At 38.0% G+C, this 21,280-nt stretch overlaps 1 protein-coding gene across 1 annotated transcript in view; it reads left to right on the forward strand.

Annotated features, from left to right (window-relative positions):
- The window catches only part of CNGB3 (cyclic nucleotide gated channel subunit beta 3), a 175,905-nt gene that overhangs the window by 61,826 nt on the left and 92,799 nt on the right, over positions 1-21,280 (forward strand). Inside the window, exons 4-6 of the mRNA XM_036925101.2 lie at positions 9,768-9,922; positions 17,652-17,804; positions 18,709-18,917. Of these exons, the coding sequence (XP_036780996.2) occupies positions 9,768-9,922; positions 17,652-17,804; positions 18,709-18,917 (517 nt within the window). The remainder of the gene's footprint in view (positions 1-9,767; positions 9,923-17,651; positions 17,805-18,708; positions 18,918-21,280) is intronic.

A 21,280-nucleotide genomic window follows, 5' to 3' on the forward strand; every position in this document is an offset into this window, starting at 1 on the left:
TGCAGGAGACAAAATTAACACGCAGAAAACTGTGGCTTTCCTATACACTAACAATGAAATAACAGAAAGAGAAATCAGGAAAACAATTCCATTCACAATAGCATCAAAAAGAATAAAATACTTTGGAATAAACCTAACCAAAGAAGTGAAAGACCTATACCCTGAAAACTATAAGAGGCTCTTAAGAGAAATTAAAGAGGACACTAACAAATGGAAACTCATCCCATGCTCTTGGATAAGAAGAATTAATATTCTCAAAATGGCCATCCTGCCGAAAACAATATACAGATTTGATGCAATGCCTATCAAATTACCAACAACATTCTTCAATGAACTGGAACAAATAGTTCAAAAATTCATATGGAACCACCAAATTCCCCGAATAGCCAAAGCAATCCTGAGAAGGAAGAATAAAGTGGGGGGGATCTTACTCCCCAACTTCAAGCTCTACTACAAAGCCATAGTAATCAAGACAATTTGGTACTGGCCCAAGAACAGAGCCACAGACCAGTGGAACAGATTAGAGACTCCAGACATTAAACCAAACATATATGATCAGTTAGTATATGAGAAAGGAGCCATGGACATACAATGGCGAAATGACAGTCTCTTCAACAGATGGTGCTGGCAAAACTGGACAGCTGCATGTAAGAAAAAGAAACTGGAACATTGTCTAACCCAATACACAAAAGTAAATTCGAAATGGATCAAAGACCTGAATGTAAGTCATGAAACCATAAAACTCTTAGAAAAAAACATAGGCAAAAATCTGTTGGACATAAACATTAGTGACTTCTTCATGAACATATCTCCCTGGGCTAGGAAAACAAAAGCAAAAATGAACTAGTGGGACTACATCAAGCTGAAAACCTTCTGTACAGCAAAGGACAACATCAGTAGAACAAAAAGGTACCCTACAGTATGGGAGAATATGTTCGTAAATGACAGATCCGATAAAGGCTTGACATCCAAAATATATAAAGAGCTCACCCACCTCAACAAAAAAAAACAAATAATCCAATTAAAAAATTGACAGAGGAGCTGAACAGACAGTTCTCCAAAGAAGAACTTCAGATGGCCAACAGACACATGAAAAGATGCTCCACATCAGAGAAATGCAAATTAAAACCACAATGAGATATCACCTCACACCAGTAAGGATCACCACCATCCGAAAGACAAACAACAACAAATGTTGACAAGGTTGTGGAGAAAGGGGAACCCTCCTACACTGCTGGTGTAGTTCAACCATTGTGGAAAGCTGTATGGAAGTTCCTCAAAATGCTCAAAATAGACTTACCATTTGACCCAGGAATTCCACTCCTAGGTATTAACCCTAAGAATACAGCAGCCCAGTTTGAAAAAGACAGATGCACACCTATGTTTATCACAGCACTATTTACAATAGCCAAGAAATGGAAGCAACCTAAGTGTCCATCAGTAGATGAATGGGTAAAGAAGATGTGGTACATATACACAATGGAATATTATTCAGCCATAAGAGGAAAACAAATCCTACCATTTGCAACAACATTGATGGAGCTAGAGGGCATTATGCTCAGTGAAATAAGCCAAGTGGAGAAAGACAAATACAAATGATTTCACTCATATGTGGAGTATAAGAACAAAGAAAACTGAAAGAACAAAACAGCAGCAGAATCACAGAACCCAAGAACGGACTAACAGTTACCAAAGGGAAAGTGACTGGGGAGAATGGGAGGGTAGGGAGGTATAAGGGCAGGGAAGAAGAAAGGGGGTATTATGATTAGCATGTATAATGTGGGGGGTGGGGGAAAGGGGAGGGCTGGGCAACACAGAGAAGACAAGTAGTGATTCTACAATATCTTACTACTCTGATGGATGATGACTGTAATGGGGTATGTGGGGGGGATTTAGTGAATGGGAGAGCCTAGTAAACATAATGTTCCTCATGTAACTGTAGATTAATGATAACAAAAAAAAAAAAGATTCTTGGCTTGTGTGACCATCTTTGTATTTGAAATTCCCCATAACTTGTTCAGATCAGTAGTGTACAAAGAGGGGACAATAGAAGTGGTTTACCTTGGGATTAGAAATATTTTATCATCAATATTGTCTTCAGAATTAGCAGCACATACTGTTGATAAAAAGCAGAACAACTTTTGGTCTTTTATAAGTTTTTTTTTAATAGATAATACTTCCCACTTACTGCTTGTGCCTGGGATGATTCTTCCCACTGAAACCCCCTCACTCCACCTCCTCACCTCACCCCTCAACCTGTGGTAAGTCATTGCTGTAGATTTTGTTCCGTTTACTATAGTCTTTCTACATTGACTGTGGAAAAGAAACATCACCAAGAGGAATACCAGGCTAACTCATTGTCTGAGCATAGTCTCTCTTTCCTTCTTATTTTTGCCATCCATCTGGGATACTGCTCTTTTTTTCCAGTCCAAATTCTGTCTCACTGCCACATCCTGGAGGTGGTGGCTTCTGCTTCCATCCACTCAGTGCAGGTTTGGTGAGGAAGAAGGCAACTTACTTCACTATTCTGAATGTGGTTCCACGTATCATCATCCTCTTCAGGGAACCCCATTTCCAGAACACCTCTCACTGTGCAACAAACATCTACTGTGAGTATTTTAGGGAGTGATTTTTGTCATTAATAATAACAACAGCACCACTCTTCTAAACACATCACAATTTGCAAGAATTAAATGAGTTAACATATGAACCCATGTGCTTTCCATCTTTAAGAAACTTCTCAAGTTTCCTTTTTTCCAGCACTGTAGATTTTTAAGTCATCTTTTCTGTCACTTCTAGAGATTTATGCATGCACCATGATCTAATTTCCCATCTGCTTCTTTAAATAGCTTTGCCCCCTTTTTCTAGACATGTATGCATTCTGTAATAGTCTGCTTGGACTGTCATAAGAAAGTACCACAGACTGGGAGTAAATAGCAGAAATTTATTTTCTCACATTTCTGAGGCTGGAAGTCCAGATCAAAGTACTTTCAGGTTTGGTTTCTGGTAAGACCTTTCTTCCTGGCTTATAGATGGCTGCCTTCTTACTGTGTCCTCATATAGCCTCTCCTGTGTGAGTGCATGGAAAGTGAGAGCTCTCTGGCATCCCTTCCTCTTCTCATAAAGACACCAATCCTATCAGATTAGGGTCTCACCCTTCTGACCCCATTTAACTTTAATTACCTTCCTAAAGGCCCTATTTGTAAATACAGGGCTTAGAGCATCAACATATCAATTTTGGGGGGGACACAATTCAGTCCATAGGACATTCTAATAGATCCATTTTTAAATGAAGAAAACAGCAATTTACTCAGAAGAAGCTAATAAGTAAGAACAAAAGTAAGGGCATAACTAAAATGAAAGAGTATATTAAACAAAGAATCTTCAAAGTGAGTAATAGGCATTAAAAATGTATAATGGGGGGGCATGGGGAGGGCTGTACAACACAGAGAAGACAAGTAGTGATTCTACAGCATCTTACTATGCTGATGGACAGTGACTGTAATGGGATTTGTGGGGGGGACTTGGTGAAGGGGGGAGTCTAGTAAACATAATGTTCTTCATGTAATTATAGATTAATGAGAACAAAATAAAATAATAAAAAAATAACTTTAAAAAATGTACTTCAGAACTTCCCCAAGGCACTAATTTTCAGGAACATTTGTGAATATATGCTTGGATTCTTTCAGACTGCTACTACATATGGTTTCCAACATACAATGACTTCACTTAAGATTTTTCAACTTTATGATGGTGTAAGAGCAGAAACCATACTTTGAATTTGAATTTTAATCTTTTCTGACTTAGTGATATGCTGTATGATGCTCTTATAATGATGGGCAGTGGCAGTGGGCACAGCTCCCAGTCAGCCCCACGATCATGAGGGCAAATAACTGATACACTGACAACCATCCTGTGCCCATACAACCATTCTGGTTTTCACTTTCAGTACGGTAAAATTTATGCAATAAATTACAGGACACATTCAACACTTTATTATGAAATAGGCTTTGTGTTAGATGGTTTTGCCCAATTACAGGCTAATGTAAGTGTTCTAAGCACATTTTACGGTAGGCTAGGTGTATTTAAATGCATTTTTGTTCAGTATGTTAGATGTATTTAAAAGCATTTTTGACTTATGATATTTTCAACTTAACCATGAGTTTATCAGAGATAACTTTACATAACTTTACATAATAATTTTTTGTAAGCTGAGGAAGATATATATATGGAAAAATGATAAATACTAGTTGGTGCTTAGTTTACTCTAAAAAAATACCTAAAATCATTAGGGACTTTAAGATGTTCATTGAAATGAAATGTATTAGTATTATGACTATTTTATACTTATATTGATACACATATTCATCCTCTTTCCAATTACGTTAAGATTTAGGAAGGGTTGTTAGTCTTATGTGTCTTGAGGTATTTGTGTGTGTGTTATGTGTGCATGTATGTGTACATGTGAGTCTCTGGATAGAAACTTATATGGGACAATATTTTAATAACTGTTTTGTTACTTTATTCCTAAAATAGCTCTTACTTTTAACAAAGTTAAGTACCTAGTTTATAGGTCATTAGAATGTGATTCACTAACAATAAAAGTAAAACATCATGAATACAACCTCTAGCACTTACTGATTAACAGAAGAGAAGTTCTAGAGAGTAGACTGCTGAAAGGAGTCAGAAACAAGCTTTGGTGTCATTAATGCATTGTAGCTGTCTAGACAGATCAAGAATAATTTAGGCTAGGAAACTGTGCTTCATAATATCCATATATACATTATGATATACAAACTAATGTGTACAAACAACACCATATACACTAGTGATATGTGATAACTCTAAATCTTCACAGCATTTAGAGGTGAATGTGAAAAGGTATGAAAAGGTTCAGTCATACCTATACTGACCCAATTTACTTAAAATACATAGGTTTTATGTAGACCAGGTACATTGGTAAAATCAGAATGTTGTACTATTTCAAGTATGTGCATTCAGATATTTGCTTCTACAAAAATGTTCACTAATTCAAGGCAAGTTTCTTTTCTTCAAATGTAACTTTTGAAGACAGCTGTCTAAATTTATTATTAATTATTGTGAAAACATAGCAAAAGAAAAAAGACTAACTTCCCTCTCCCCTAAAAACTTCCCAAGTTAGATTATAATATTCTCTGCCTAGTTCCTGTTTATTATTCAACAGTACAGAAATAGCAGGTTTTTAAGGACTTTTTAAATGAGTTTTAAATCACTGAAAAGTAATTCTAATTCTTAGGTAAGTATTAAAAGGAATCTAGCAAAGTTTGCAGAAGTCAAAGTTTACTCAAGATTTCATTAGAGGAAGTAAATACCACCTTTGAGTTTGGAAAATAATGAGTGAAAATCCAAAATACTATTTAGAGAACAAAGACAGATTCTATGTACTTTTTTACAAAATACATAGAATTTTGTAAATTCTGTTTTGTTAAGAATTTTGTTAAGACAATGGGGAGAAAATGACAATTTGATGACATTGTACATTACACATTTACCTAACCAATTTTCTTAAAGATTATCAATGAAATCTTACTAAAATTAAAGTCCTCCTCCAATCCCCATCCTACTCACTGTGTGCAGCATGAGACATCGACCTCCTTTTTTACTCTTAGCTTCTCTGATTTTTGTGACATTTTTCTCTCTCAGATCTGCCTCTCTAATTGCTACTCCTCAGTTCCTTTTCTTTATGTTACTCCTTAAACATCAACAAATTCCAGGGTTTTGTCCTCCCAGTGTTTCCTTGTTCTCTGCAAGCTTTTACCAGTAACCTGATCCACTGTATAATTCCCACCATTTCCTCTAGATAGCTGATAACTAGTTCAGCATCTCCAGTTCAGTTTTCCCTACCAACTTCCAGACCCAAATTCCCAAATGCCTACTGTGCTGAATGTTTAAAAGGACCTTGACTCTTCATTCATACCTCAAATTTGGCATACAGTAAATTGAATGTATGCAAATTTGTCTCAAAACATGCCTCCATCTGAGTTGCCCAGGTGGTATTACAGGTATCCGTGTTGCTAACTTTATTAGTTTCCTAAGGCTGCCATAACTGAATGGCTTAAAACAGTAGAAATTTACCCTCTCACAGGGAGGCTAGAAACCTGAAATCAAGGTGTCAGCAACACTGGTCCTGCTGAAAGCTTGAGGGAGAACCTGTTCCACACCTCTCTCCTGGCTTCTGCTTGTTGCCAGCAAGCCTTGGTGATCTTGCAAATGCTTCACTCCAGTCTCTGCCTCTTGTCACATGGCATTTTCCTGTGTGTCCCCTGTGCATTCACTTGACCTTCTTAAAAGACACCAGTCATTAAACTAAGGGTCCACCCACCTCCAGTTGCGACCTCATATTAAGTAGTTATATCTGTCAAGACCCTATTTCCAAATAAGGTCCTTATGTTCAAGGTGGATATGAATTTTAGCAGAACATTAGTCAGTGTAGTACATTGACAAAACTGAAATTCCCTGCATATTTTAACTCAACCTTCTCCCTTCAAGTCATACTTCTTCATACAACTAATTATCTACCTTCTTTTTCAGTTATATTTTAAAACATAACTAATAATGTCCCTTTTTGCTGATAATTCTTCTATGGTTCCCCATTGGTCTCAACTGATCTTTTAAGCCAAATTATAGGGATCCCATTTTAAAATATTTGAGCTTTTACTATACTCCACAGGGCAGCAACTAACACACCTTTTCTTGGGCTCTACCCTTTGCCTTGAATATTTTCCCTTTACATTACTAGTCAAAGTGTCATTCGTCTTCTCTGTGAACTCATTCCTAACCAACAAGCCACCCATTTACCACATCAAAATTAGTCATCCCTTTGTATTTACTAAATCAACAATCTTAACCTAGAGAACATATCCCTGGGTGTACATGTACCCCTGGGTATACATGAAAACTTTTCAAGGGTCCTAATAAACACAGATAATTTTAAAAGAATCAATTACAAGATCCACATCTTACGTATGCACTCTTTCTTGAAACTAATATTCCTGAGTATACCTACAGACCACAAGTTTTTCTTTCCTACCTCCCCTTTCACAGTGGCTTTTCTCCCACTTTACAAAAGAAAGGCCTACTTCTAACTAACATTACTATGATACACTGCCCCAAAGTGCAAAAATCTACAACCCCAAACACAATGACAATTGTCAAATATATATATATATATATAGCCTGTATCTCTGATTGAATTTGAAGAAATGAGGAACACTGCCATAATTCTATCCTTTTTCATCAACTTTTTAAAATTTGTTTTCTCTGCAGCCCTATCAAAATAAAAAACAGGAATAAATATCATTCTAACAATAACTAATTATTTATTCTTCCATAGGTACCTAAACAGTTTAAAACCTTTATCTATCTCAAAAGAGATGACTAGCCAATAAGACTTTCCTTCTTTGGTTATTTAGCAAAATTTGTAAAGTGTATTTACTGTTTATCAAATCTTACATCAAGGAATTTTGAGGAATAATTAATTCTCTTAATTCTTTTAAAAATATACAATTACTAATATGAACAACAAATATCAAATATAGCTCAAATAAGACACAGTTACCCATGGAATATCCAGGGGTTCTCTCATTTACCCCCATTCCATTTTTTGTTTATCTCATAAAATATATGTTTCTTCATCTGAATTTGCCTTTTTCCATTCAGTCATAAAATTACCTGAAGAAAAATACATTCACAGCCACCATTCAAATGTAAGTAAGAAAGAAAACAGGGAAGGATTACTCTAGAAAAAAGTTGGAAAAAAAGAAAAGAAGATGAAATAGACTGACATAATACTCAGATAATTCAAAAAGAAAAATATATAGTAGCTGAAATATACTTATGTATTTGAAATACTAGCATGCTTTCTAATGCAATTTTTAGCATTTAAACATGAGATAGGTTTGCACAAACTGGTATGATTAAGGCCCTTTTTTGTTTCTCTGTCAAAGAGCTAATCCTTTAAGACCTAAGATGCTTTCTCTGTGAAGCCTCTCCTTGATTCCTCAGACCAAGTTCGGTGTGAGCATAGCACTTCGTACATATCTTTGTTATTTATTATTAGCTAATTATTTATATCCTTGCCTCCCCATTAAACTATGAACATCTATAGGGCTAGTCTCTAACTCATTTTTATATTTCCAGTACATAAAGTTGAAACTCCGTAACTACTTGATGTATGAATAAACTTCTAGGCATACTAAGATTTTGAGAAGCAATCAGTGAAATGATATATACAGCAACACTTAGGGAAAACAAAGGGGGTTTCCAGTTTTGTGGACCTAAGTTCCCCCTATTTTGTATTGTTTGATATGTATCAGATTTTTCCACTGCGGCTGTCTTCACCATTCTGTTGAACCTATAAAGGTATGAGTGTGACATGTTTGAAGAATCTTTATGCTGAAGCAGAATTTTTGATACTTGAAAAGGTATAAATTATACTCTGATAATAAGAAGAGAATAGAGAAAAACACCAATGATCTGGTAATTTATAAATAATAGATTATATAGATATGATATATTTGTGGACCTATAGAGAATGGAATTAGTAGAGGGACTCATATTTTAAATGGAATTTGAAGGTTATCCAGTTTCAGTGTAAACCCCATGGGTTCTGGTTTGGAAGTGAGGCAGAAAAGGTAAATATGAATGTGAAGAGGTGAGAATGGATAGAATCTGTATTGACATAAGTAGACCCAGTGTCAGACCTCAGAAGGAAGGTAGAGAGTGTTAGAGCTCTAAGGCAAATCTGTGAGGAAATTCAGAGCTTTATAAAGTATACTCGTTTATAACTTTACTAGTCTGTAAGTTTACTTAGAAGGGACATTTGCTCAAGCACACTAAATAAATTAGTTTTCTATTGCTGCATAACCAATTATCACAAGCTTAATGACTTAAAAAAAAACACCTATTTAATAGTGCACATTTCCATAGATCAGAAGTCTGGGTGGGCTTGGCTAAGTTATCTGAAATCAAGGTGTCAGCCAGACGTGGCTGGGCTCTTACCTAGAGACATGGAGAAGAACCTGCTTCCAAGTTCATTTTAATTATTGGCAGAATTCAATTTTTTGTGGTTGTAGGAATGACGTCCTTGTTTCTTTTGTTTCCTCAGCTAATTGAAGATCACTCTCAGTTCCTAGAGGCCTCATGCAATTCTCATTTGGAAGCCCCTTTTCTTCTTCAAAGCCAAAAAAGGATAATTTTATGCTTATCCTTCAAAATCCCCCTTATGCTTCAAACCTCTGCCTTTCTGTTTTGTCACGATCTGGAGAAACCTACATTTAAGGGGTTCATTTGATTATATCAGGCCCACTTGTATAATCTCCTTATCGTAAACTCAACTGAGTCATCTAACTACTTATGAGACCAAAATCTGCCATAATGCTTGTCCTCAGTAACGTGCAAGACAAATACATGAAGGGGCCATCTTAGAATTATGCACATTCTGACATTCAATGCTCTTTTTCTTCTAATGATACAATTTAATGATAAAATCACAATCATCAAAAGCCAATATAGTCAAGAATGTCCATTTGTTATTTGTGGATTCTAACTTTTCAGTGGCAAATCTGTACTGCACCAACACTATTTCCATAAAACTTAATATTTGAATTGTTTATTGAATTGCAAAGAAGCAGTTAATTACTTGGATATAAAAGGTGAAAAGACCTAACTGCTTCCCTGTATATATCTTCCCATGAGTCCATCTCTATTGCCATTTTTTCCTCATTTAGTCCAAAAAGCAAAACACTGGGAGCCCCTGTTATAAATGAATATGCTGATGCCCAGCTACACAACCTGGTGAGAAGAATGCGCCTAAGAACTGCCTTCTACAAGAAGAAGTTGCTAGAAGGAGATATATCCTCACCTGAAACCAGCCCTCAAACTGGTAAGCATTGTTACCTCAAACTGCTGGGAAGAAGGAAGTTATGAGATATGCATATTTTTGCAATCGTCTTATTTTGGGTTCGTCCAAAAGTGGATCCTGAGACAATGATTTAGGTACAAGTAGTTTATATTTAAGATGACCCAAGAAGGTGAGAGCAGACAAAAGAGACAGAGACAGGAGTTAAGACAATAAAGGTACATGAATAAGGCTACTGATCTAGCCCACCACAGCTTGATCCAGCTGAAAAACTGTGGGGATCATCCTTAAGAATTATCCTGAGAGAAGAAGAAGCTGAGGTATCAATCCACCAACTCCTATTCTTTGTGGATAAGGGTAGCTGCTGGGGCAGGTTGCTAAGTCTCCAGCACTCCAGGCAAGCCAACTGGGAGAAAACTCTCAGGCAGAGAGACACAGGGAGCCTTCTGCAAATAATCTCCAGATTTGCAATACATGCACAGATCAACAGTATCTGCCACAGCAAGTTTTGTTGTAAATATTAATTAGGAATACCCATAATATACAGAGCATTTACTATAAAATACAAGAACACTACCTGAATACACAACAGGGCAAAGAATATCAATAAGCTGATTATATAAGAGGAAAAGCAATTATCAACCTCGATAATAATTACAGAAATGTGTTTATGAAAAATTAATAAGAACAATAAAGTAGAGCACAATGATATTGCTATGATTATACCTTTGTAAAATATTTATTTATGCATAGACAAAAGACAGAAGAAAGTTTGGTTGTTAAGTTCAATAAAAATCAAATTGTTAATTTCATGGGATAGAATTGAGGGTTCCTATTATTTTGTATGAGGAACATTGGATTTTCATAATAAACTGTGTATTGTAAAATATTTCACTTTAAAGAGAACAGGCTAAAACAAATTGGCCATCATAATTTGATAAAGTATGTTAAAAAGAATATTTTGAGCTTGATTTATCCATAACCTGAAGGCTATCTATGGGAGTAAAGAAGCACAAAACTAAAACCTGTGAGATGGTGCATATTTGTAATGTTTCTTTGCAATGTAAATCCAAAGCACTGACATTTTTTATTCTCCAAAATATGTGAGAATCAAACTTGTACTTAAAACATCCTATTTGTGGAGGATCATGGGAAGATGGCGGCATGAGTAGTTCAGTGGAAATCTCCTCCCCAAAACATACATTTTTGAAAATACAATAAATACAACAATTCCTAAAAGAGACACCAATGGATGCAGTACAACAGCCAGGATACATCTACATCTGCGAGAACTCAACATCACACGAAGGGGGTAAGATACAAGCTGCGGCCAGGCGGGACCTGAACGCTCCCCCACCCCAGAACCTGGCAGGAAGAAAGGAGTCAAAATGGGGAGGGAGTGAAAGCCCAGGACTGCTAAACAACCAGCTCTAGAAATCCGCACCCAGAGCGCAGACACAAGGGGCACTAGGTGCTGGATATTAGAGAAACGGAAAAGCAAAACCTGTGGGCAGGTCCCTGCAACCGGCGGCCCTGTGACAAAAGAAAAGCGAGTGCTTTCTGCAAGTCTTAAAGAGACAGGGACCCCACAGCTGGACCAAGTCGTCCTGGCACACTTAGCCAGCAGTTGGGAACCCCAGGGAACTTTAGATGTCCTAAACCCCGGGGCGGCAGTGCAGTTCTGAAGCCCATCATGGCACTAAGCAGCCTGCCAGTCATTCCTCCAACTGGTGCAAACCCTGACACACTGGCCCAGTAGTGGGGCAGCATCACCAGGGGACCGGGAGTGGATCGCATGCACCAGCGGCGCCAGAGGAGTGGCTAGTGCTAGCGCACTGCAGCAGTGACCGAACAGCCCAGGTGCAGCCCATGAGCGCCGGCGGCAGTGGCGCCATAGGAGCCCAGGAGAGGTCTGCACGGGAGAAGCCCGAGCGCACCTGCAGCAGTTCCAGAGGGAGCAGCCGTGCTCCCAGCAGCTGGCCAGAATCCCAGCCTGACGCACAGCTGCCCGGGCCAGACACAAAGGCCACTGCTGGCACATAGCTGCCCAGCAGGGGTGCCACTATTGCAGAGGAGCACACCTGGCATGCCTGCCACTCCCTACAGGGCTCCGCGCTGCTCTGACAGAGACCCCAACCACAGCAGCTTAGGGGACTAACCCAGTCGCTGCTCCAGGAGTGCAGGTAACCGACACAGGCAGTGGAGAAGGGCAAGGCATCCAGCAAGCAGGAAATGAATTTCTTCTCCCAGCTGACACACCCGCAACCTGCCTACAGCCACCACTATCACCATGAAAAGGCAAAAAAATTTACTCTAGTCCAAGATAGTTCAGACAACACCTGAGAGAGGATCTGCAGAGACAGACCTAACCAGTCTCCCTGAAAAAGAATTCAAAATAAAAATCATAAACATGCTGACAGAACTGCAGAAAAATATACAAGAGCTAAGGGATGATGTCTGGAGGGATATTACAGAAGTGAAACAATCTCTGGAAGGATTTATAAGCAGAATGGATAAGATGCAAGAGGCCATTGATGGAATAGAAACCAGAGAACAGGAATGCATAGAAGCTGACGCAGAGATAGAGAAAAGGATCTCCAGGAATGAAACAATATTAAGAGAACTGTGTGACCAATCCAAAAGGAACAATATCTGCATTATAGGGGTACCAGAAGAAGAACAGAGATAAAAAGGGATAGAAAGTGTCCTTGAAGAAATAATTGCCGAGAACTTCCCCAAACTTGGGGAGGAAATAGTTGCTCAGACTACGGAGGCACACAGAACTCCTGAGAGAAGTGACCCAAAGAGGACAACACCAAGACAATAATAATTAAAATGGCAAAAATCAAGGACAAGGGCAGAGTTTTAAAGGCAGCTAGTGAGACAAAAAAGGTCACCTACAAAGGAAAACCCATCAGGCTATCATCAGACTTCTCAACAGAAACCTTACAGGCCAGAAGAGAATGGCATGATATATAATGCAATGAAACAGAAGGGCCTTGAACCAAGGATACTGTATCCAGCACGATTATCATTTAAATATGAAGGAGGGATTAAACAATTCCCAGACAAGCAAAAGTTGAGGGAATTTTCCTCCCATAAACCACCTCTACAGGGTATCTTAGAGGGACTGCTCTAGATGGGAGCATTCCAAAAAACAGCACAGAACAAAACACCCAACATATAAAGAATGGAGGAGGAAGAATAAGAAGGGACAGAAATAATCATCAGACTGTGTATATAATAGCTCAATAAGTGACTTAAGTCAGACAGTAATGTAGTAAAGAAATGAACCTTGAACCTTTGGTAACCACGAATCTAAAGCCTGCAATGGCAATAATTACATATCTTTCAATAATCACCCTAAATGTAAATAGACGGAATGCACCAATCAAAAGACCCACAGGAATAGAATAGATAAAAAAGCAAGACCCTTCTATATGCTGCTTAAAAGAGACTCACCTCAAACCCAAAGACATGCACAGACTAAAAGTCAAGGGATGGAAAAAGATATTTCATGCAAACAATAGGGAGGAAAAAGCAGGTGTTGCAATACTAGTAACAAACGAAATAGACTTCAAACTAAAGAAAGTAACAAGAGATAAAGGACATTACATAATGATAAAGGGCTCAGTCCAACAAGAGGATATAACCATTATAAACATATATGCACCCAATACAGGAGCACAAATATATGTGAAACAAATACTAACAGAATTAAAGGAGGAAACAGAATGCAGTGCATTCATTTTGGGAGACTTTTAACACACCACTCACTGCAAAGGACAGAACCACCAGATAGAAAATAAGTAAGGACACAGAAGCACTGAACAACACACTAGAACAGATGGACCTAATAGACATCTATAGAAATGTACATCCAAAAGCAATAAGATACACATTCTTCTCAAGTGCACATGGAACGTTCTCCAGAATAGACCACATACTAGGCCACAAAAAGAGCCTCAGTAAATTCCAAAAGATTCAAAACCTACTAACCAACTTTTCAAACCACAAAGGTATAAAACTAGGAATAAATTGTACAAAGAATACAAAAAGGCTCACAAACACATGGAGGCTTTAACAACATGCTCCTAAATAATCAATGGATCAACGACCAAATTAAAATGGAGATCCAGCAATATATGGAAACAAATGACAACAACAACACAAAGCCCCAACTTCTGTGGGACGCAGCGAAAGCAGTCTTAAGAGGAAAGTATATAGCAATCCAGGCATATTTAAAGAAGGAAGAACAAACCCAAATGAATAGTCTAACATCACAATTATCAAAATTGGAAAAAGAAGAACAAATGAGGCCTAAGGTCAGCAGAAGGAGGGATATAGTAAAGATCAGAGAAGAAATAAATAAAATTGAGAAGAATAAAACAATAGAAAATATCAATGAAACCAAGAGCCGGTTCTTCGAGAAAATAAACAAAATTGATAAGCCTCTAGCCAGACTTACTAAGAGGAAAAGAGAGTCAACACACATCAACAGAATCAGAAACAAGAAAGGAAATTCACAACGGACCCCACAGAAATACAAAGAATTATTAGAGAATACTATGAAAACCTATATGCTAACAAGCTGGGAAACCTAGGAGAAATGGACAACTTCCTAGAAAAATACAACCTTCCAAGACTGACCCAGAAAGAAACAGAAAATCTAAACAGATCAATTACCAGCAACGAAATTGAATCAGTAATCAAAAAACTAACCAAGAACAAAACCCCCAGGCCAGATGGATTTACCTTGGAATTTTATCAGACACATAGGGAAGACATAATACCCATTCTCCTTAAAGTTTTCCAAAAAATAGAAGAGGGAATACTCCCAAACTCATTGTATGAAGCCAACATCACCCTAATACCAAAACCAGGCAAAGACCCCACCAAAAAAGAAAACTACAGACCAATATCCCTGGTGAATGTAGATGCAAAAAAACTCAGTAAAACATTAGAAACCGAATTCAAAAATATATCAAAAGGATCATACACCACAACCAAGTGGGGTTCATCCCAGGGATGCAAGGATGGTACAACATTCGAAAATCCATCAACATCATTCACCACATCAACAAAAAAAAAGATAAAAACCACATGATTATCTATCTCCATAGTTGCTGAAAAAGCACTCGACAAAATTCAACATCCATTCATGATAAAAACCCTCAGCAAAATGGGGATAGAGGACAAGTACCTCAACATAATAAAGGCCATATATAATAAACCCACAGACAACATAATACTTAACAGCGGGAAGCTGAAAGATTTTCCTCTAAGATCGGGAACAAGACAGGGATGCCCACTCTCCCCACTGTTATTTAACATAGTACTGGAGGTCCTAGCCATGGCAACAGAACAAAACAAAGAAATACAAGGAATCCAGATTGGTAAAGAAGAAGGTAAACTGTCACTATTTGCAGATGACATGATATTGCACATAAAAAACCCTAAAGACTCACTCCAAAACTACTAGAACTGATATCGGAATACAGCAAAGTTGCAGGAGACAAAATTAACACGCAGAAAACTGTGGCTTTCCTATACACTAACAATGAAATAACAGAAAGAGAAATCAGGAAAACAATTCCATTCACAATAGCATCAAAAAGAATAAAATACTTTGGAATAAACCTAACCAAAGAAGTGAAAGACCTATACCCTGAAAACTACAAGACACTCTTAAGAGAAATTAAAGAGGACACTAACAAATGGAAACTCATCCCATGCTCTTGGCTAGGAAGAATTAATATTGTCAAAATGGCCATTCTGCCCAAAGCAATATACAGATTTGATGCAATGCCTATCAAATTACCAACAGCATTCTTCAATGAACTGGAACAAATAGTTCAAAAATTCATATGGAAACACCAAAGACCCCGAATAGCCAAAGCAATCCTGAGAAGGAAGAATAAAGTGGGGGGGGATCTTGCTCCCCAACTTCAAGCTCTACTATAAAGCCATAGTTATCAAGACAGTTTGGTACTGGCACAAGAACAGAGCCACAGACCAGTGGAACAGAATAGAGACTCCAGACATTAAACCAAACATATATGGTCAATTAATATATGATAAAGGAGCCATGGACATACAATGGGGAAATGACAGTCTCTTCAACAGATGGTGTTGGCAAAATTGGACAGCTACATGTAAGAGAATGAAACTGGATCACTGTCTAACCCCATACACAAAAGTAAATTCAAAATGGATCAAAGACCTGAATGTAAGTCATGAAACCATAAAACTCTTAGAAAAAAACATAGGCAAAAATCTCATGGACATAAACATGAGTGACTTTTTCATGAACATATCTCCCTGGGCAAGGGAAACAAAAGCAAAAATGAACAAGTGGGACTATATCAAGCTAAAAGGCTTCTGTACAGCAAAGGACACCATCAATAGAACAAAAAGGTATCCTACAGTATGGGAGAATATATTCATAAATGACAGATCCGATAAAGGATTGACATCCAAAATATATAAAGAGCTCACACACCTCAACAAACAAAAGCCAAATAATCCAATTAAAAAATGGGAAGAGGAGCTGAATAGACAGTTCTCTAAAGAAGAAATTCAGATGGCCAACAGACACATGAAAAGATGCTCCACATCACTGGTCATCAGAGAAATGCAAATTAAAACCACAATGAGATATCACCACACACCAGTAAGGATTGCCATCATTGAAAAGACAAACAACAACAAATGTTGGCGAGGTTGTGGAGAAAGAGGAACCCTCCTACACTGCTGGTGGGAATGTAAATTAGTTCAACCATTGTGGAAAGCAGTATGGAGGTTCCTCAGAATGCTCAAAATAGAAATACCATTTGACCCAGGAATTCCACTTCTAGGAATTTACCCTAAGAATGCAGCACTCCAGGTTGAAAAAGACAGATGCACCCCTATGTTTATCGCTGTACTATTTACAATAGCCAAGATATGGAAGCAACCTGAATGTCCATCAGTAGATGAATGGATAAAGAAGATGTGGTACATACACACAATGGAATATTACTGAGCCATAAGAAGAAAACAAATCCTACCATTTGCAACAACATGAGTGGAGCTAGAGGGTATTATGCTCAGTGAAATAAGCCAGACAGAGAAAGACAAGTAACAAATGATTTCACTCATGTGTGGAGTATAAGAACCAAGGAAAACTGAAGGAACAAAACCACAACAGAATCACAGAACCCAAGAATGGACTAACAGTTACCAAAGGGAAAGGGACTGAGGAGGATGGGTGGGAAGGGAGGGAGAAGGGAAGGCAAAAAGAAAGGGGGCATTATGATTAGCATGTATAATGGGAGGGGGCGTATGGGGCGGGCTCAACAACACAGAGAAGACTAGTAGTGATTTTACAGCATCTTACTACGCTGATGGACAGTGACTGGGAAGGGGGACTTGGTGAAGGGGAGAGCCTAGTAAACATAATGATCTTCATGTAATTGTAGATTAATGATACCAAAATAAAAACATTTTTTTAATTTAAAAAAAAAGCACCCTGTTTGTAATACCTGTGGATTAACTTATTAGTGAGCTTTAAACCTGCTGTTTATTTTCAAATTCCAATGTTTTCATTACCTGGATATTTCCATAAATGTCACTCTTTTAAATATCATAAAATGCCTAAATCTACCTGTATTGAGAGGGGAAGATTCTGAAATGTTCTGACTTTAAGAAATCCAAGCTTTTTGCTCATTCAAATGACTTCTTAAAAAGTGTTTTTATTTTTTTCTCTATAAAGCAAAGCCCACAGCCATACCGTCAATACAAGAAAGCAATGCTAAGCAGAAAGAAGAACATTACTGTCACGTGTTGTGTTGTAAACTCCAGAAGGTGCCCCTGACAGCATATCTCAAGCGAATGAGACTTCCAAGAAGCATAGATTCACACACAGGTACCACCAAGTGGTGGGATGATGGGGGAGGACTACTACCAAGAACCCCTATAACCCAAAGCCACACGTGGCTTCCCTCTCCCCTAGCCCAAATCCTCAATCTATCCGAACAGCAGAATTTAAACTATATTAAGCTATAATAAATACACAGTGGATCGTTTTCCCTTTTCTGGTGAAGACAGGAGATAAAATATTCCTGCCTGTTTTTAAAAGGTAGTCCAGGGTCTGCCTTGCCCCTAATTGTCTTTGAAAATAAAGCCCCAAAGCCCCCAGCAATATGTACACTGACACTTGTCGCCACCAAAAAAAAAAGGCATTATAAAGTGTCTATCTTCCTCCATGGCTTCATATTGTTAATTATTCTAATTGAACAAATCTCCTCCTATGGCCACCCTTTGACAGAGGAAAGTAGTGTGTGAAGGGATGTGGACTGCCTTAATGAGCTGATTTTCTGCCCCCAGCCCCACCTCAGTGATACCTCTTCAGGCAAGATGTGGCCTTGCATCTATGTGCTCTGGGTGATCCTGCAGCTTGACTACTGATGAGCAAAAGGCCCGAAGCTGTGGTTGTCCTGGACAGGGTACCTCTGAGTTCTCATGGGTTTTCCCTTTCCTACCTCCTAGTGCAGTTCCCTGGGGGGACAGACTCAGAGTGGCTGCTTCTCTACAAGGCTGGAAGGACACTTTCCAAAGTTGGAAGAGCTGTTAAGATCACTTAACATGTCTTGTAAAGCCCAGTTCCTCCTGCTTTAGAGGCAGAAATGTACTAAATGTTTAAGAGAACCTGTTATAGCAAATCACTTATCTCTAGAGGACAGTGAGCCAACTTTACCAAACTAAGCAAGAGAATTATTTTAATGCTTGTTACATGCCATTTGGATAACTCCAGTTGCTGTTTTTTCTAGATCGACTCTATCTCCTGTGGCTCTTGCTTGTCACCATTGCCTATAACTGGAACTGCTGGCTTATACCACTGCGCCTTGTCTTTCCATATCAAACACCTGACAACACATGCTACTGGCTTATTACAGACATCATATGTGATATCATCTACATTTGCGATCTGCTATTAATCCAGCCCAGAGTCCAGTTTGTAAAAGGAGGAGACATAATAGTAAGTGGGGCTGGGTAGAAGCAGAAACTGACAAAATGAATAAGTTTGGAATACAAAAAGTAACAGCATTGTCTTACTTAATGCCTAACAGGCTATCTCTGCATGTAGGGGTCTTTAATCACTGGAAACCACTGGTATAATAATAATAATGACAACAGAACAACCATTAAGTGCTCACCATGTGCTGGGGACTGTACATCTCCCTGTGCCTTAGTTTCCTCATCTTAAATATGAGAATAACAATGGCATCATCATAAAGTTGATGAGATGACTAAATTAATTGATGCATATGTAAAGTGCCAGGAACAGTATCAAGTGCCTAGGGAGTGCACATTAAATGCTGGCTATCACTATTAGCCTGGTTAATTTCTTTCAATCACCCATGAGGATGATATTGTTATTATTGGACCCATTTAATAGGAAACTGAGTTTTGGAGAGGGTAGGTGATTTGCTCAAGGCACAAAGCTAGAAGTAGCCAAGGCAGGATTCAAACCTAGGCCTTGACCCCAAATCCATGCTCATTACAACTACACCATGCTGGTTCAGGTTGGCAAATTTTTCAGAATTTGAAAATACTTAAGGACATAATGTCAAGTCTGAAATGTCAAAACCATACACATATTTTATCTAAATGATGTTAAAAATGTATAAATTACCAATGCCAAAAGAAGTAATTCAGTATATTATTCTCTAGTAGTCAAGCCTCAAACAGTCTGTGAGGCAGGTGTTTTCTATAATGTTACAATCTGCCACTCACTTCAGTGTTTCTTAAATAAGGCAGGTATGATTTCATTCATTAGCATCTACTCAACCTCCTCAGGAGACAGCAGTGTTCTGAGGAAGCACAGGGCTGTAAGTTTTTGTATAGTCGACACCAAACACAGCACCTGCCCATAGTACAGGAATCAGCTCCAAGGTGCAGACCTGGTCACTTTGGGAAAACCCACCTTAAACTGAAAAGAAAAGCTGTCATGACCCTTTTAATCAGTGTAACCCTACTCTTTTGTCTAATATACTGGCCACTAGCCACATGTGTCTATCTAAACTTTAATTTTAATTAATTAAGATTAAAAAATTTAAAAATTCAGATTTTTAAACCACACTACCTATATTTTCAGTGCCTAATGACCACATGTGACTAGGGGCTACCATGTATCAGATAGCACAGGATTTCTTTTTTGTAAAATACACTATCAGATAGCACTATAAGGGAATAAGAGCTATGAGCCATCAAGATCTCCATCAAGAAAGCCAAACCATAAGTAGGGAGCCACTACCCTGCAGATGGATGCAAGTCACATGCACATAAAACACACCACAGTTTTTTAAATTAATATGTTACCTACTGGTCTATCTTCTTTTTACTCTTCACTTTCCAGATTTATCACATCCCATTTATCATCATCATCAAATGCAGTGGCCTAATTCATAAACTCACATTCTCATGCTTACAAGAAATTATCTTCTCCTGGATTTATTCCCAGTGTTGAGGAAATTTCATAGCCAACCTAGTAAGTCTAAGAGAGAAACAGAAAAATACATTTTCCCAAGCACATACTCAAATCTTACAGCCTCTACCCCTAAGCCCCTTCCTTAACTAGAAGGATGCTTCCTTTTCAGCCAGTATCTACTGTGATATCCTCTTCACAGTTCCAAGGAGGGTTGCACAGAAGAGACCCTCCAGTGTTGCAGTAGGAAAAGCACAGTGACCGAGTGCATGAACCTTGGGTTCGTGTACATTTTTCGAGAAAAGAGATAGGTTCCTTAATCTCCTGAATATTTTCTTTTGATCTTCAATCTTAATTACAAAAAAGCTGAAAGAAGTAGTTCTGGGGTTTTTTCCCTCTTAAGAAAAAATATGATTTTCTAAGGAATGCCTCCTAGTTTTGAAATCTTTCCCAGAAAGAAATTGTAAAAGCAAGAACCACAGCTGCAGCAAAAATCTATTCAAAATATTCCTTGTGTGGACTTCAGAGCATTAGTTAACTCACCAGCACTATCCCCAGAGCTTACTGGCAGTTTGATGAACGATGGTGATGGTGTACAAATAAGAAGTAAACAACACACAAAAAAAGAGCACTAATTTCAACCTCCATTAGATGCACAAGGTGGGGAGAAATCAATGCTTGACAAATGGAAAATGACAAAATCACTAAGGGGAGACTTTTTTTCAATTTTCTAAGAGACCTTTACACACAATGGAGTTTTAAAACAAAGAAAAATAACCAATAAAAACACACTCAATGGGCTCTATTTAAAATGCATTATCACAAGCCACAAATATAGAGCAGGAACTAATTGCTTTGTTCAAAAGAAGTTTAATGGTTTCTTTAATTTAGAATAGGTAGTTTTAGCCTTTGCA

The sequence above is a fragment of the Manis pentadactyla genome, chromosome 3, assembly GCF_030020395.1.
Source record: "Manis pentadactyla isolate mManPen7 chromosome 3, mManPen7.hap1, whole genome shotgun sequence".
NCBI classification, from domain to species: Eukaryota; Metazoa; Chordata; class Mammalia; order Pholidota; family Manidae; genus Manis; species Manis pentadactyla.